General features: G+C 41.9%; 2 protein-coding genes across 3 annotated transcripts in view; one reads left to right on the top strand and one right to left on the bottom strand.

Annotated features, from left to right (window-relative positions):
* The window catches only part of LOC310765884 (uncharacterized protein), a 148,474-nt gene that overhangs the window by 31,102 nt on the left and 102,156 nt on the right, over nucleotides 1–15,216 (bottom strand). The window lies entirely within an intron of this gene.
* ATF6 (activating transcription factor 6) overlaps nucleotides 1–15,216 on the top strand; it is an 83,588-nt gene that overhangs the window by 28,895 nt on the left and 39,477 nt on the right. Inside the window, exons 13-14 of one of the 2 annotated variants that reach the window (XM_083621403.1) lie at nucleotides 1,974–2,038; nucleotides 3,236–3,350. In XM_083621403.1, the coding sequence (XP_083477529.1) occupies nucleotides 1,974–2,038; nucleotides 3,236–3,350 (180 nt within the window). The remainder of the gene's footprint in view (nucleotides 1–1,973; nucleotides 2,039–3,235; nucleotides 3,351–15,216) is intronic. The other variant, XM_083621404.1, reaches the window with a different exon arrangement.

The following is a 15,216-nucleotide window of genomic DNA, read 5'->3' as shown; positions in this document are numbered from 1 at the left end:
ATGTTGATTGCTTGGATTATATGCTATAGTTTCCCTGTAGCCCAAATAATTTGATACAAAAAAAAAAGTTTTAAGCGTTAATTGTTGTAAAGGATTAGTTGTGTAAAGCACCCCTATGAACATTTCTGTGCACAAAACGTTGTACCTTCAATGTTCCTAAAAGAAAACTGTGGTGATATCCATTAAAAACTGCTATTGGAGTCAGAGATCAAAGATGAGATGGTAAAGGCGACAATGACTAAATGGGTTATAGACATTGATTACAATATAGAAATGTCTGCTTGAGAGAAATTGGGGGGGACGGGACCATGAATTTCTCTGCCTGCTATCTTATTAAGGAAAACTTACAAATGATGATGTACCAGTGGTACTTGAAACCCAGCAAATTGGTGAAAATGCACAGGAAATCATCTAATTTATGCTGGAAGTACCACGAGGTAGAAGGAACCCTGATGCACATGTGGCAGTCATGTAAATATGCTAGAGAGTATTGGGAAATGATCCATACAGAGTAGTATACGCGAAAAAATGGAAAGAAAAAGAGATACCCACTAAAGAAATCTGGCAGAATTAATTGATAGAATATATAAAATTAGTAACTGTGACTGCAAAATTGAGAAACAAAGACAAGTTACAGATAAGAGAAGAGTGGAAAATAGTTTTGGAAAATATCTTAAGAGGATAAAATGTTCAAACTAACCTACAAGTAGGAGTTGACATATGAGCAGCAGATAACATCATATAAAGGAAGACTTGGGATGCAAATGGGTAGAATATCAGGATATGCAGCCAATCAAGGTTTGCTTAGAATGTCTTGGAGAGATGGACTAGGAAGTGGCCCAGAGTGCCTTCCATCAGCTTCAGTTGGTAGCCCAGCCACACCCCTATCTGGACAGGGATAGCCTAACTACTGTTGTCTATGCTCTGGTAACCTCTAGGCTGGATTACTGCAATGCCTTATACATATGGCTGATTCTGAAGATGGCTTGGAAACTTCAGCTGGTGCAGAATTCAACGGCCAGGCAGCTCACCAGAGCAAGATGGTTTGAGCATATTGCACCAATCCTGGTCCGACTGCACTGGCCCAATTCAAAGTGCTGGCTTTGACCTATAAAGCCTTAAATGGCTCAGGAGTACAATACCTCAAGGACTGCCTCTTTCCATATCAACCTACCCGACTATGAGATCATCTTCTGAGGCCCTTCTTTGTGTGCCTCCTCCTCAAGAGGTCCGGAGGGTGGCAACACAAGAACGGGCCTTCTCTGTAGTGGCTCCCCGTCTGTGGAATGCTCTCCCCAGGGAAGTTCGCCTGGCACCTTCATTATACACCTTTAGGCACCAGACAAAAACGTTCCTTTTTAACCAGGCCTTTGGTTGATTTAATTGACATCCTATGCCCCTTTAAAGTTGGGGGGGGGGCTATTTGGTTCTTGTTTTTATTTTGATTATGTATTTTGTGGTTTTTATATTCTGATTTTGTTCTGTGAACTGCCCTTCGGGTATAGAGCGGTGTATAAATTCAAGAAATAAAATAGATAAAATAAGTCCTGTGAAAAAGGATATGAAAAAGGAAAAAGGATACTGTAGGGTGTTTGTATAAAAGCTGTCTAAATGCATAAAAGAAAGAGCAAGCTATGGTGATATCCAGCTAAGTCATACACAGAGTAGGCCCATTGAAATCAGTGTACTTAAGTTTATTGATTTCAATAGATGTACTCTGACTCAGTTGGATTATGACCCTGATAATTCTTACATCTATGTACCTGATTACTGAAGATGATTTTATATTTTATAGTATTTAATGAGCCAGAAAATTAACTGGGATTCCGTGTTCATATATACAACCTCCACAGAAGCTTTTTAAAAATAGATTGGCCCATTGCATGCACACCTCAATAAGATCATGTTCAGTTGAGTGAAGAGTAATTTCTCTCTGTGTAATCACACTGTCTCTCCACCCCACCCCACCCCAGAATGCGTCAGGAGAAAAATCGAATTCTGAGCTGATGGCTCTTCCATACACAGACAACAGTGTTGGGTGAGTGAAGATGGGATCTTCCATTGTAATATTTTGATGGCATTACTCTTCCATTGGATGCAAGTTCTAACATTTTCCCTAGAGAAGAAAATTCCTTGGTCTCCCTTGCCCCAGTGCAGCAATAATAAAAAAATAATAAATCCAAACTAAATCCTACTTGTAAAGGACCACTGAAACTTGAATTCATAGTTGTTTTGCTGCAGGCGTCCTGGCTGGCAAGACTGGCAGTTCCCCTCGAATTTAGCTTTCATCCATTGTCTTCTGAGAATCATTAAGAGAGGCTTCTTCTAATTGGGAGCTATCTGTTAGTTGATTTGTCCTCCACAATTTTTCCAACTCCTTTTTGCAGGAAATTAATATTGTGTCTATCACCATGAATTTGCAGGAGTGAATTTTATAAAACTGAGCATGTGTGTTTCAGATAGTATTTATTTATTTATGGCATATATATACTGCTTAATCATTAGCATTTGTAAGTGATATGCATAAAAATAAAAAATACAGAGAATAAAAAAATTCAGTGGAACCTCGGTTTTTTAATGTCTCCATTGACAAACATTTCAGAACCCGAACGCCGTAAACCCAGAAGTAAATGTTTCTGTTTTTGAATGCACCATGGAAGTCGAACTTCTGAGGCGGCTTCCATTTTGAATTTCCCTATTGTATTGAGGCTTCTGTATTGAGTTTTTTGTTTTGGAATGTTTTGGAAGTTGAACAGTCTTCCAGAACGGATAACATCCAAAAACCAAGGTTCCACTGTAAAAATTATTCATGAAACCAAACAGAAACACTGCCTTCAAACGCCTTCTGCAATAAGAAAGTCTTTGTCATGTGCTGGGAGTTCAGGAAGGAAGGTGCCTGTATAATCTCAATTGGGAGGGAATTCTACAGGCTTGAGCCTATGACCCTGAATGCCTGGCTTCTAGTAGTTATGAGCCATGCATCTGAGCCCTAACGGAGACTCCCTCAAAGACCTGAGTGATCAGGCAGAGATACAAGTGACCAGGTGATCCTTAAGATATCCTGGACCCAAATTGTTAAGGACCTTGTAAATTAATACAACAACCTTGAACCTGGCCCAGTAACAAGCCACTACAAATTTTTAAGCACATTATTAAATAAGGTCCTGTGCTTCATTATAGTGTCCTGTGCATGCAATTCTTCTTGGTTCTAGCATTTTCTTCTCATGTATTTCAGCAGGAACTCAGGGAATGAGCTACAAGTTTATTATGCTTCTCCACAAAACTACCAAGATTTGTTTGAAGCAATTCACAGAAGGGGAGATACATTCTATGTGGTATCATTCCGTAGGGTAAGTGTGTTATGGTTCAATGCAGAACGTATAGAGGAATCCATTGCAAATTTGGAGGGTATAATGCCCCCCTCCAATAAATCTTGATAATCATTTTAAGGGGTGCCATCATTTCTAATCTCTTCCAAAAACTGCATCTCCTGTGGTTCTTTAGTGGGAAGAAGAGGCAGGGATCCAATTATATTATTTAGTCGTGATAGTGAAACTGTTTTATAGGCTTGTTTGGGAAGAATTAGGGTTTGGCTAAGCAGCAGAGGGTGAGATTTTCCCTCTTCCTATGGACCTCTTCACAATTAACAATTTTTCCAGGGGAAAAGAGGAGAACTGTGCTTCGTGGGGACAAGAAGATGCGAGCACATAAATTACCACATCCAGGCCTTTATATCAGAACAATTAGGCATGCACCCAGTTTTCCATTGCACAGATGGATCCTTGCTGTCCTGTCCATCAAGAAATCTCTAAAAGCTTTTTTTCTAATGAATAGACAATGCAGTCCCAGGAAGAATAAACACAGCAATATTAAACTCCATTTTGTGCTAGTTCCGGTGTCCTTTAGGCTTACTTCCATTCTAAGCAATGTTGACTAGTTGTCAGTGCTGGTGGCCTGGAGAGCGTGAGACAAGGCAGGAAGTCATCCTGTAAGCAGTGCACGTGCACCTCATAAATGAGTTGTTTAGAGTGAAGAGTTAGGCTCAGGTCAAGAGTTTTATGGGTTCAGATACAGCCTCATTGACTGACCTCTAAAGCTGCAGTATGACTGTCTGGTCGCCCCATCTGTCCCTCACTTTCCTCTGCAGCATGTGCAGAAACTGCCTTCTTGACTTTGGGACCCACTACTGGTCTCATCTGCACAATCTGCCAGAGCTTATCTTTGCATGCAGGGGAAATCCTTAACTTGCCAAGGGTTTGAGACCCATTGGCTACCCTCACCTGGCCAGTCAAATCCATTTCCCAGAGTGTTAGGGAAGGGGTTGTACCTCTGGTGGGTGACCCATCATGCTCCTTCTGCGATATTTTGTCCACCTTTGGTCCCCACCCTGCATTCAGCTCTCAGCTGTGGCTCCTAGCAGCTGTCAGCATGCAACAGTGGCCATACTCTGGGGAAAAAGGGGTAAAAGTGCATAAGAGTCAATTAAACCACATTCAAGTTGCATTGTGTGGTTACACCACTGCCTTCCAGCAGATGGCATAATTGCTTAACTGCTTTTAGGGCAATGGTTTTCAAACGCTCTACCCTTCTGACCTCATTTGGTCCGCAGATGAACCCTTGCATGTTTGCAGGAAACATTTCAGTGCAATGGCCAAGCCTATTGAACCTCACCACTACCTCACATGAATGATGCCCTCTCCATCCAGCTGTTGCCTATTGCAAAGAGAGTTCAGTAGTGATGAGAGATCTGTCTTCTAGAGAATCTTGTTCTCCATTACTGATCTCCTCATAACTGTATTCCAGTAAGTGTAGGTCCTGCAGTGTTTCTCTCTATAGCCACCATTTAATACCACCCATTAATAAGGCGGCGGATCCACTCCTGCTAACTGCCCCCCATTAAATATAGTGCATCCACAATTTACCACAGATCATCTCGTGGGGGACTTGTGTGAGGGAAAACTTAATGACTGGAGTCTCAAGCAGAAAATAAACTAACAAGAAAAGTTTTATTAAACAAAAATGGTTTATGAAACAAAGTGGGTCAGCAAATTTATTTTTTCAGGTAGAAGTTAACTTGCTCACTTTAACTAACTCAGGCTTAAACACAACACTATAGGCACAGCTCTTCTTGAACTTCAGTTACTAAAAATCAGTTGTTGCGCTTCAGGTGGTAGATGTTGAGGTTTCTAGAACAGAGAGTAAAATGCTCAACTCAATTTCTGTCAGTGAGATACTACCATTGAATACTTTCAACACCACGCCGCTTCCTTCACAGCTTCTCCTCCGTTGCCCACTCTCTTAGCCATCCCACCCCGGAGGTCTTCTAAATGAGGGTCCCCTCACCCCCTGGGACTGGGCTGGGAGTCTTCTGGACCTAGAAGAACTCTCCCCTCCTGGCTAGACGGACACCCAGGGAGGCTGTCATGCCCCCAGGATCTCCCTCTCCCGGCTCAGACTCAGCCCTCTCAGGATGCTCCTGTCCGTATTCCTTTCCCAGACTGTCAGCCCGGTCTCCCTATCCTCTCGCTATGGATAGTCTCCTCAGGGTGCATGTTTCACTTCACTCAGAACCAGTTCTCCTTATCTCACTCCCAATCAAACCCTATTTCCTAACCTGAACCTTTGCACCTTCTCAAAACCAAACCCTATCTCTCATCTTAAATCCAGCCCTATCTAACTCTCTCCCTCAGAAACGGCCCCCTTTATTCCTCCCCCCAAAGTGTTGTTCCACCCTCCTCTGTGGCTAGTTGACTCTGTAGCTCTGGTGGGAGTTGAGGGGGGCTGGCTCACCAGACGTCGGCTCCGCTAGGCTGGCTCTGCTGTCCGTCACACCCTCACTCTCTAATATGCATAGCTCGTTTCAGGTTTTTTTTTTAAAAAAATGTTTGCCAAAACCATCTACACCTTTCTTTTTGCGGGGGGAGGGCGGCACAATTTGCATGCTTTCTTCTGACATTTATTTAAGAATTGGAATTAATATGACCTTGCTGCTGATGGAAGAATGTTGTATGTATGAACTTGATGGAAACTTAATTGGATTCTTGAAATGTAATTTAGAGTTTGATTAGAGATTGCATAAATGTTACTGCACAGCAACCCCCCAGAGTACCTACCCACTTCAGTAACATGAAAGTACCCCCTCCCCTTTTCATCAGAAGACAGTTTGAAAACCATGGCTTTAAGGGATGCTTTAATTGAAGAAACTCCAGTCTTCTAGAGAGCATTGGAGCCTGCTTTGCTAAGCAGGAGTGTATGTGTGTGTGCTTAAGCAAACACAACTTGGGTGAGAGAGACATTAATCTGGTCTCACCTTAGTCAAACTCCACCTGTGTCTTCCAACATTATTAGCTCATATGAGTAGAACAGGAACATACATTTTTGCTAAAATGAGCATGGAATAGGATGAAGGGATTGAGGTAGCAGAATGCATATGGAGCAGACTGGAGACAATTTGATCTAAGGAGACAGTAGGAAAAGAAGTGGCAGAGTGTGAAGTAATGGGTCCCATGGTTGATATTATTTACCTCCAGGAGCTTCAAAGACTTCCCTTCACTGAAATCCTCCTTAAAAAAACAGTCCAGGCAAAATGGGTGTAAAAATGAGCTAATAGTTTGCTATGCAGATTATGTTTCCTTCAGAACTAGCCACTGATCAGGACTTTCCAGTGTTGCCCAAAATGTGATACAAGCCCATCCAAAGTCAGGAGTTTGGACCCCTTAGACATTCTCTCATTCATTAGATGCCTTGTAACTTAAGAGTCTTTTTTTTTTAACATGAACTAATTTTGTTCAGTGCACAGAATGGATATTACTAAGAACAGCAGTTGCTGGTATTTTTGGAGCTTCTCTATGTTTTGGCCTAGCTCTTAAAGAGGATATCAGTCCACAGCATATAAATGTTCCTTTCTATGAAAAATAAGAGAACAAGCACCCCCCCCCCAAAAAAAATAATAATTCCATGAACAATCTTGCCAGCAAATGTGAACGCTAGATGAGAATCTTCCCCTGATGACCAATATTCTATGTGGTGGGATTTTATTTCTTATGATAGAGCCTTCAGTGATGCAAGTCTCCGCTTTCAGTGCAAGTAGTAGTACAGCCCAGATAGTTTAATGCCCTACGTGAGAACTAGGCTGTTGTGCCAATGGGTAGTTACTCCATTTGATCTCTATATAATTCAGAGCCAGCCACCTAACGGTATGAACTTCCTGGTTATGGATCATGTGTGCATTGGCTTAGCTGGGTCATTTTATTTTTAAAATTGCAATAAAAGATGCTATGTTAAAGTATGAAATAGTTATCTTTATCTCTTAGAACTTATAAATATGTTTTTTCCTTAGGAATGAAAATGGGGCAAACCTTCTCCCACAATCTTGATTGAACTATTTGTTAGTGCTGTCAGGGCTCGAATCTGAGTCACCAATTGGCCATCTCTGCTGTGGATACTGGCAGTCAGTCAACACTGCCACCACCTCTGCAGTTCCTTACCTGGTGAATTTTGGGCTTTTGATTCAATACACCTCTACTCTAGCCACACACTTGTCAGGTACCTCAGGGCTCGGTCCTCTCCCCCATGCTCTTCAACATCTATATGAAGCTGCTGGGAGAAATCATCAGGGTTTGGGGTGGGTGTTCATTAGTAGCAGATGATAGTCAGCCCTACCTCTCATTTCAGTCGGAACCACTTAAAACAGTGAATGTTCCTGTGTGAGTGTCTGGAAGCAATTGGAGGATGGATGGCGGCTAACAGATTGAGGTTGGATCCCAACAATTCAGAAGTATTGTTTCTAGGGAACAGAGAACATGCAGGTGTGGGGGACTCCCTGGTCCTGAATGGAGCAACTGTGCCCCTGAAGGACCAGGTGCACAGCCTGAGTGTCATTTTGGACTCACAACTGTCCATGGAGTAACAGGTTAATTCTGTGCTCAGGGCGGCTGTCTACCAGCTCCATCTGGTATGCCGGCTGAGACCCTACTTGCCTGCACACTGTCTTGCCAGAGTGGGGCGTGCTCTGGTTATCTTCTGCTTGGACTACTACAATGCGCTCTACATGGGGCTACATTTGAAGGTGACTCAGAAACTACAACTAATCCAGAATGCGGCAGCTAGACTGGTGACTTAGAACAGCTGCCAAGATCATATAGCATTGGCTCCCAGTATGTTTCCGAGCACAATTCAAAAGTGTTGGTGCTGACCTTTAAAGCCCTAAATAGTATACCTGAAGGAGCGTCTCCACCCCCATTGTTCAGCCTTGGCACTGAGGTCCAGTTCCGAGGGCCTTCTGGCAGTTCCCTCACTGTGAGAAGTGAAGTTACAGGGAACCAGGCAGAGGGCCTTCTTGGTGGTGGTGCCCACCCTGTGGAATGCCCTCCAATCAGATATCATGGAGATGAGTAATAATATATCTTTAGGAGACATCTGAAGGCAGCCCTCTATAGGGAAGCTTTTTAAGGTTTGTTGTTGTGGGTTAGTTGTTTAGTCGTGTCCGACTCTTCGTGACCCCATGGATCAGAGCACGCCAGGCACTCCTGTCTTCCACTGCCTCCTGCAGTTTGGTCAAATTTTTAAGGTTAATGTTTTACTATGTTTTTATATAAGCTGGAAGCCACCCAGAGTGGCTGGGGCAACCCAGTCAGATGGGCGGGATATAAATAAATAAATAAATAAATAGATGTGAGCAAGCAGTGTGCTGATGTCTGCTGTTCAGAATCTGGCTTGTCCTGTTGTCTGAACCTAGGCACATGCTTTATTTCCTCCAAATAAACCACAAGAAGTAACTGCAGTTTCTTTTTGCTTAAGGGAGAATGTTTTCCTTGAGCCCAAATAAAATGATGCATTCTACGTTCAGAGTCAAGTCGGTCCAGTCCACCCACATGTTCCAGTACAGGGTGGTCCGATGTCTCATACCAAGTGGGCCGCAAGAGTACTTTGACACAGAACTGGCGGGCCACACACTGCCTTGTTGTGTGGTGGGTGGAGGAGCAAGGACAAAATTTGACACCTCCTGCCAAGCTAGATAAGTAAGGCACCAGGCTTTGGGAAGAAAGTGCAAGGCTCTGGCAGGGCCCTAGAGCCCTTTCATTTTCTTTCCAAAGCTGGAAAATGCTAAATAGGCTTTGGGAAGGAGGAGGGAGAACTCTAGGGCCCTGTCAGAACCCTCATGCCTCCCTCCCAAACCTTGTTTATCCAACTTTGGGAAGGCAGCAGGAGGGCTGCAATTTGGGGGGGAAATCAGATCTTGTTGAGGGCCACCCCAAAAGCCTTTGAGGGCTTGTCCTAGTAGTTCTGCCCCTCCCCGCATCCTATACCATCTTGTTGTACAGCTCTCTACTTTCTGGAAGAAAGTCACCCTGTATGCATTGACTCTGTTATTCTAAGCATACAATTGGGCTTAAAAAGTGTTAAAATTCAAAGTCTAAGAAGAAAAAAGTGGTAATTTTGAGTTTGCAGAGCAGAAAATGTTTTTAAGAAACTTGGCATTTCCAGTCATTCAGAATTGCTTGAAAAAAAGCCATTGTATTTAATAAAACATTTCTGAGAACCCTCTGGAACTTCATAGCAAGGATTGCTCCTTTAAAAAAAGTATTGGTTATTGGCAAACTTGAATGATCTGGCAAGGTTGACTTATGACATTCTCTCATTGGCAGATAATGTAGAAGAAATATTATCTTTTATGTACAAAATTACATTCAGTTGGCATTCAGTGGAGCCAAACAAGTATGTTTCTTCCCGTCTAATTCATAGTCTCTCTCTTACTCCAGAAACAGTTGGGCCTATGTTTTTTTTTTCCTTTTGCAGATGAAAAGCAGGCAGCTCCAATGCTATGTGGCACATATTTTTGCTCTGCTGACATCAGAGCATGATCTGAGGAAATAATTTCATATTCATATGAATTTCCTCCCCTCCTAACCGATTGTCCTAGAATAGATGCAACACAAGCAGGGACACAGTCACTGTCAGATGCTGCTACAAGTCCTGCCTCCTTAGGAATATTCCTAAACAAGTCGTAAAGGTAAAGGTACCCCTGCCCGTACGGGCCAGTCGTGTCCGACTCTAGGGTTGCGTGCTCATCTCGCTCAAGAGGCCGTGAGCCAGCGCCGTCCGAAGACACTTCCGGGTCACGTGGCTAGCGTGACGAAGCTGCAGCTGGCGAGCCAGCACCAGCGCAGCACACGGAAACGCCGTTACCTTCCCGCTATAAAGCGGTACCTATTTATCTGCTTGCACTTAAGGGTGCTTTCGAACTGCTAGGTGGGCAGGAGCTGGGACCGAACGACGGGAGCTCACCCCGCCGCAGGGATTCGAACCGCCGACCATACAATCAGCAAGTCCTAGGCACTGAGGTTTTACCCACAGCGCCACCCGTGTCCCCTAAAACAAGTCTGAGACCACCTTTTATGGAAATATAGCCTATGTGCTTGTTCCTTGTATCCTGCCCAGTTCCTTAGCAAAAAGTAAAACTCCTGCCTTTTGTTCTGGCTGATGATTAGCACTAGGCACAATTTTTACATTCTTAAACTTATTGAATAAAATAACATTTTTAATTGTATAGACCTTTCCTGCCTTACAAGTGTGATAGCTGCCTCCATCCTAATGTAGCTTTAGATTCACCACCAGCCAACAGGCCTGCTAGTTGCTGAAACATAATGCCTAGTCGCCTAGTTTTAAACAGGTAATGATAATGCTTGCCAACATCTGTGACTGGGTAAAAGTGTAGATGGGGTGTGCATTTGGTTGGGACCTGGGGTAATTCCTGACTGATGTGCAGTTTTCCTTTTCACATTTTAGAGTGGGGAGTTTAATCAATCTTGTACGTTTACATCCTGCCATGTTCCATCCATGCTAGTGAGTGTGGAGCAGGCTTTGTTTTAGCAGCATGTTATCAAACAGTTTTAAAAATCTGTGTTAAAATATATTTTTGTTCAAACCCTATTGTATGAATGTATGTTTGAAAAAATGGTTGGAAATTGTTTTACATAAATTAAAATATTAACTAGATATAGTTATATCCACATAGCCAAATAAGTAGTTATAGATGCAATTGAATATTTAGATATGAAACCAAACAAAAAAGCGGCCTTCATGTTTGTGGATGCAGAGAAAGCATTCGATAACGTATCATGGAAATTCCTGGGGAAAATTATAGACCAGATGGATATGGGAGAACAAATTACAAGAGGGATAAAGGCAATTTACAAAGGGCAAAAAGCAAACTTGATAATTAATAATGACATGACAGAATTCTTTTAATATAGAAAAAGGGACTAGGCAGGGATGCTCACTTTCTCCTTTATTATTCATTCTAATTTTGGAAATACTTAATCATGACATTTGAAGTGATCAGGAAATAAAAGGGATAACTTTAGGTAACAAATCATGCAAATTAAGGGCATTTGCAGATGATTTAATTTTAATGATTGAGAACCCAGAAGAGAGTATCATTAAAATCCTTGAAAAAATGTCAGATTTCAGCAAAGTTCCAAGCTTTAAACTTAATAAAGAGAAATGAAATTAATAGTTAAAAATATGGGAGATCAGGAGAAAAAGGAACTACAAGAAAAAATAGATCTACAAATTGTAAAAAAAGTTAAATATTTAGGAATTCAGGTGACAATGAAAAATATAAATCACTTTGAAGATAATTACAACAAAATTTGGAAGGAGATAAAAAGAGATATGGAAATTTGGGCAAGATTGAAACTGACACTATGGGGTAGGATTTCAGCAATAAAAATGAATTATTGTTCCTTTTTCAAATGATCCCCATAATAGGGGAAATTGATTGTTTTAATAAATGGAAAATGGACTTAACAAACTTTATCTGGCAGGGTAAAAAACTGCATATTAAATATAAGTTATTAACAGATAAATTGGAACAGGGAGGTTTTGCTCTTCTGGATTTAAGAATTTATTATGAAGCCACATGCTTTTGCTGGATTAAGGAGAGGATTATGCTAGACAACACAGGCATTTGAAATCTAGAGGGTTGGAATAATAGATACGGCTGGCATGCGTATTTAGTTTACAACAAACAAAGTTGCGGTTCATAAAGAGTTCCTAAATCATACAATCAGGAATTCACTATATAAAGTTTGGACAAGGTACCAAAAGTTGTTAGAGCCCAAAACACCATGATGGTTATCACTCTTGGAAGTAATCTCAGTCAAAAAGAAAACTATGGGGGGAAATTGGGTAACATATAGGCAACTTTTAAAAGAAGAGCAGGGCCAACTCAAGCCCTATGTGTGGAAAAAAGATTTCTGCATTGCAGGGGGTTGGACTAGATGATCCTCGGGGTCCCTTCCAGCTATACAGTTCTATGGGCCAGAGTCCTCAAATGAGGAAAGCTGTAGTGTGTGGATTTTCATATTAATAATTTCATATTGAACAAAGAAAGGGAATTTGTAGGTGCGGTGCTGAAGAGGTCAAAGTGTAATACTTAAGCAGAAATTGGTTTGTTTTATTGTTCTGTGCTTTTCAGTTGAAATCTGTTCCAGGGGGAGATCAGATTATATAATTTAGATTTCTAGGGCCATTAATGCTAAAGACATAAAGCAATTGTTCTCAAGTGCCTGGGAGTTTGTTCCAGAAATCAATTTTCCAAGGTGCAGAATATGTCTGCGAGACATATTTAGATATTTTTAAAAGTACAAAATCAGAGATTAGTTTCATCAAGAAGGGAAATGATTTCTCAAAGATCTTCTATTCTGCTTAACATACTGGTCATCTTCCTCAATGCCTCATGAATTTTCAACCCTCAGATTCATAATTCCTTCTTGTTCTAGTTTTGTAGAAGTGGCAGGAAATAGAGTAGCTGAAAGAATCTCTGTAGCAGAGAACTTCAAGATGGAGTTGGGGCTGGATTAAGTTTACAGTGGTATCTCGGTTTAAGAACAGTCCTGTTTAAGAATGATTCGGTTTACGAACTCCGCAAAACCAGAAACAGTGTCCCGGTTTGCAAACTTTACCTCGGTCTAAGAACGGAAATCGAATGGTGGAAGGGCACCGGTGGCAGGAAGCCTCATTAGGGAAAGCACATCTTGGTTTAAGAATGGTTTCGGTTTAAGAACGGGCTTCCGGAACAGATTAAGTTCGTAAACCGAGGTACCACTGTAGTGAGTACTATCTCTAATGACTTCATATAATCATTCCATGCTTTTTAACGTGTGTTAGTGTGGCTGCAGTCCAATGCATTTTGATGAAAGCTGCAAAGACAGGAGGGGAGAGGTGTGAATCAGGGATGCCACCACGTTGTATCTTGATTTACAGCTGATGAGCGCACTCCGGTCAGATTTAGCAGAATCTTCTTTTAGGTTCTGGCACCCCAGAAGGCAGGAATGGAGGCCTTGAGCATATTTCAGCTTTTCACATGCATTCTGATACTTGTGCTGTCATCAGTTTTGAAAGCTTTTAGTTGTGCATAAAAGCGTGTTCAGCTTTCTAAGCAGTGGTTGCCAGCATGTCGGTACTGGTGGGGCTGCATCGCTGCCCTGCACTGAGCTACCTGCTGCCTTCACCACCCCCTCAGTAACTGGCAGTGGCGTGTAGCCCACCCACCCACCCACCCACCCACACTACCATGCCAGCCTCTGCTATTCCTAAGAACCTGCAATCCAGACATAATGGAGGGTTGTGGGCTCAAGGGCCACCTTTCTACTGCTCTGTACCTATAAAATGAGAATAAGGGTGGCACAGGGGGGATTTTTACCCTGTTTCACCCACCTTCCCCCATCAAAAATACTGTTTGATAACTCCAATACAACCTTAATTCTGGCTCGGAGTATGGTTGACGATACTGAAATGTATGGGCAGGAATAAATTGAAAAGCTGTTCACTTCTTCATTTTCCAAGCAAGCTCCTTAGAGATGTCTAATAATGTCATTTTTTGATAAATGAAACTGGTACAATATGTACAGGAACTACTTTCTATAGACCTACAAAGAGAGAAAATGTTTATGAAGATTGTGCTGCTTCTCCAGCACTGTAAGATTTTCCTCCTTCGCCCCCACTGCAGTCATTTGGTGGGAATGCACCAGTATCCTTACATGACTTTACACGTTGACTGCATAAGTCGACAATTGTGTTTTTGACCATTTCCAGCTGCATTTTGTCTGGCTCCCTTGTGTACAATTTGAAGTATTGATCTCACTAAGAAGATCATTGTACGTTGGTTAAGCACACTTAGCACCAGGCAAGCTGTAGGTTTCTCTTGCATACAGCTGATTTTTCTTTTAAGAGCTAATTCCATACAGATGAAGCCATTCCCCTCCCATGCAATTTGGAACCATGTGTTTTGCCAAGTCTACAATTACACAACAGACAGCATCTATAAAAATCCAGGTGCAGCAGTTAGGGGTGTGCCAATTTTCCTGTATCAGCAGATCACAGCACCTCCTGCTGGCTAAAAGAATAGATCTCCTTAATTACTGTATTTTTCTGTGTATAAGACGCCCGCATGTATAAGGCAACCCCTATTTATTTGAACCCAAAATTTAAACATCAAAGAGAACAACTTTGAGCTTTTTGGGGGAGGTCACCCAAAGTTGTTGAGCTTTCTTGAGGGAAGTTGGCCAAAGTTAGGGTTGCCCAAACCCAAGGCCAGGCTGCCCACACCAGAGCCCAAGCTCACACCTCTGTGCATTCACCATCCATGTATAAGACAACCCCCCAAAATCATTGTCTTATACATGGAAAGATACGGTATAGAGCTCTTCTCATGCATGCAATCTGCATTGAAATCAGTTCGGAAGCTCTTTGTTGTGCTTAAGTGTAGATGTCCAAATGTATTTTCAGTTTTGTAGGATGCTATGTAATCCAGACATGATAGAATATTGGGGACTTAAATCTGGGGTTAGTGTCACTTTTTTCCTGTGGATAAAAGTTCTGTCCCTGTAAAGTTAAAATATAGCATAAGGATAGCACAAGACTTGTGAAGCAAAGCACATTTTTATAAAGAATGTGCCTTTGGTAGGTCTGCCTCTTAAGCTGATGTGTGGTAGATTGACCCAAGAAAAACAGAAGTGCTATATTCTGTTTCAGATATAATTCTGTGTGATCTGAAAGCTTTCATATTAAGCCCAACAAAATATTAGTTTTTCATACTCCTTGACACCAACATCTCTCATACATGGAGCACAGAGCAGTTTCAATAAAACAGGTGTTGCTTCTTCTCATGTGTGGTTCATTGATGTGGCTTCCAGCCACAGCCCCATAACC

The sequence above is a fragment of the Podarcis filfolensis genome, assembly GCF_964270895.1.
Source record: "Podarcis filfolensis genome assembly, chromosome: 6".
Lineage (NCBI taxonomy): Eukaryota > Metazoa > Chordata > Lepidosauria > Squamata > Lacertidae > Podarcis > Podarcis filfolensis.
Note: the sequence above shows the minus strand (reverse complement) of the source record. Positions and strands in the feature narration are given on the sequence as shown.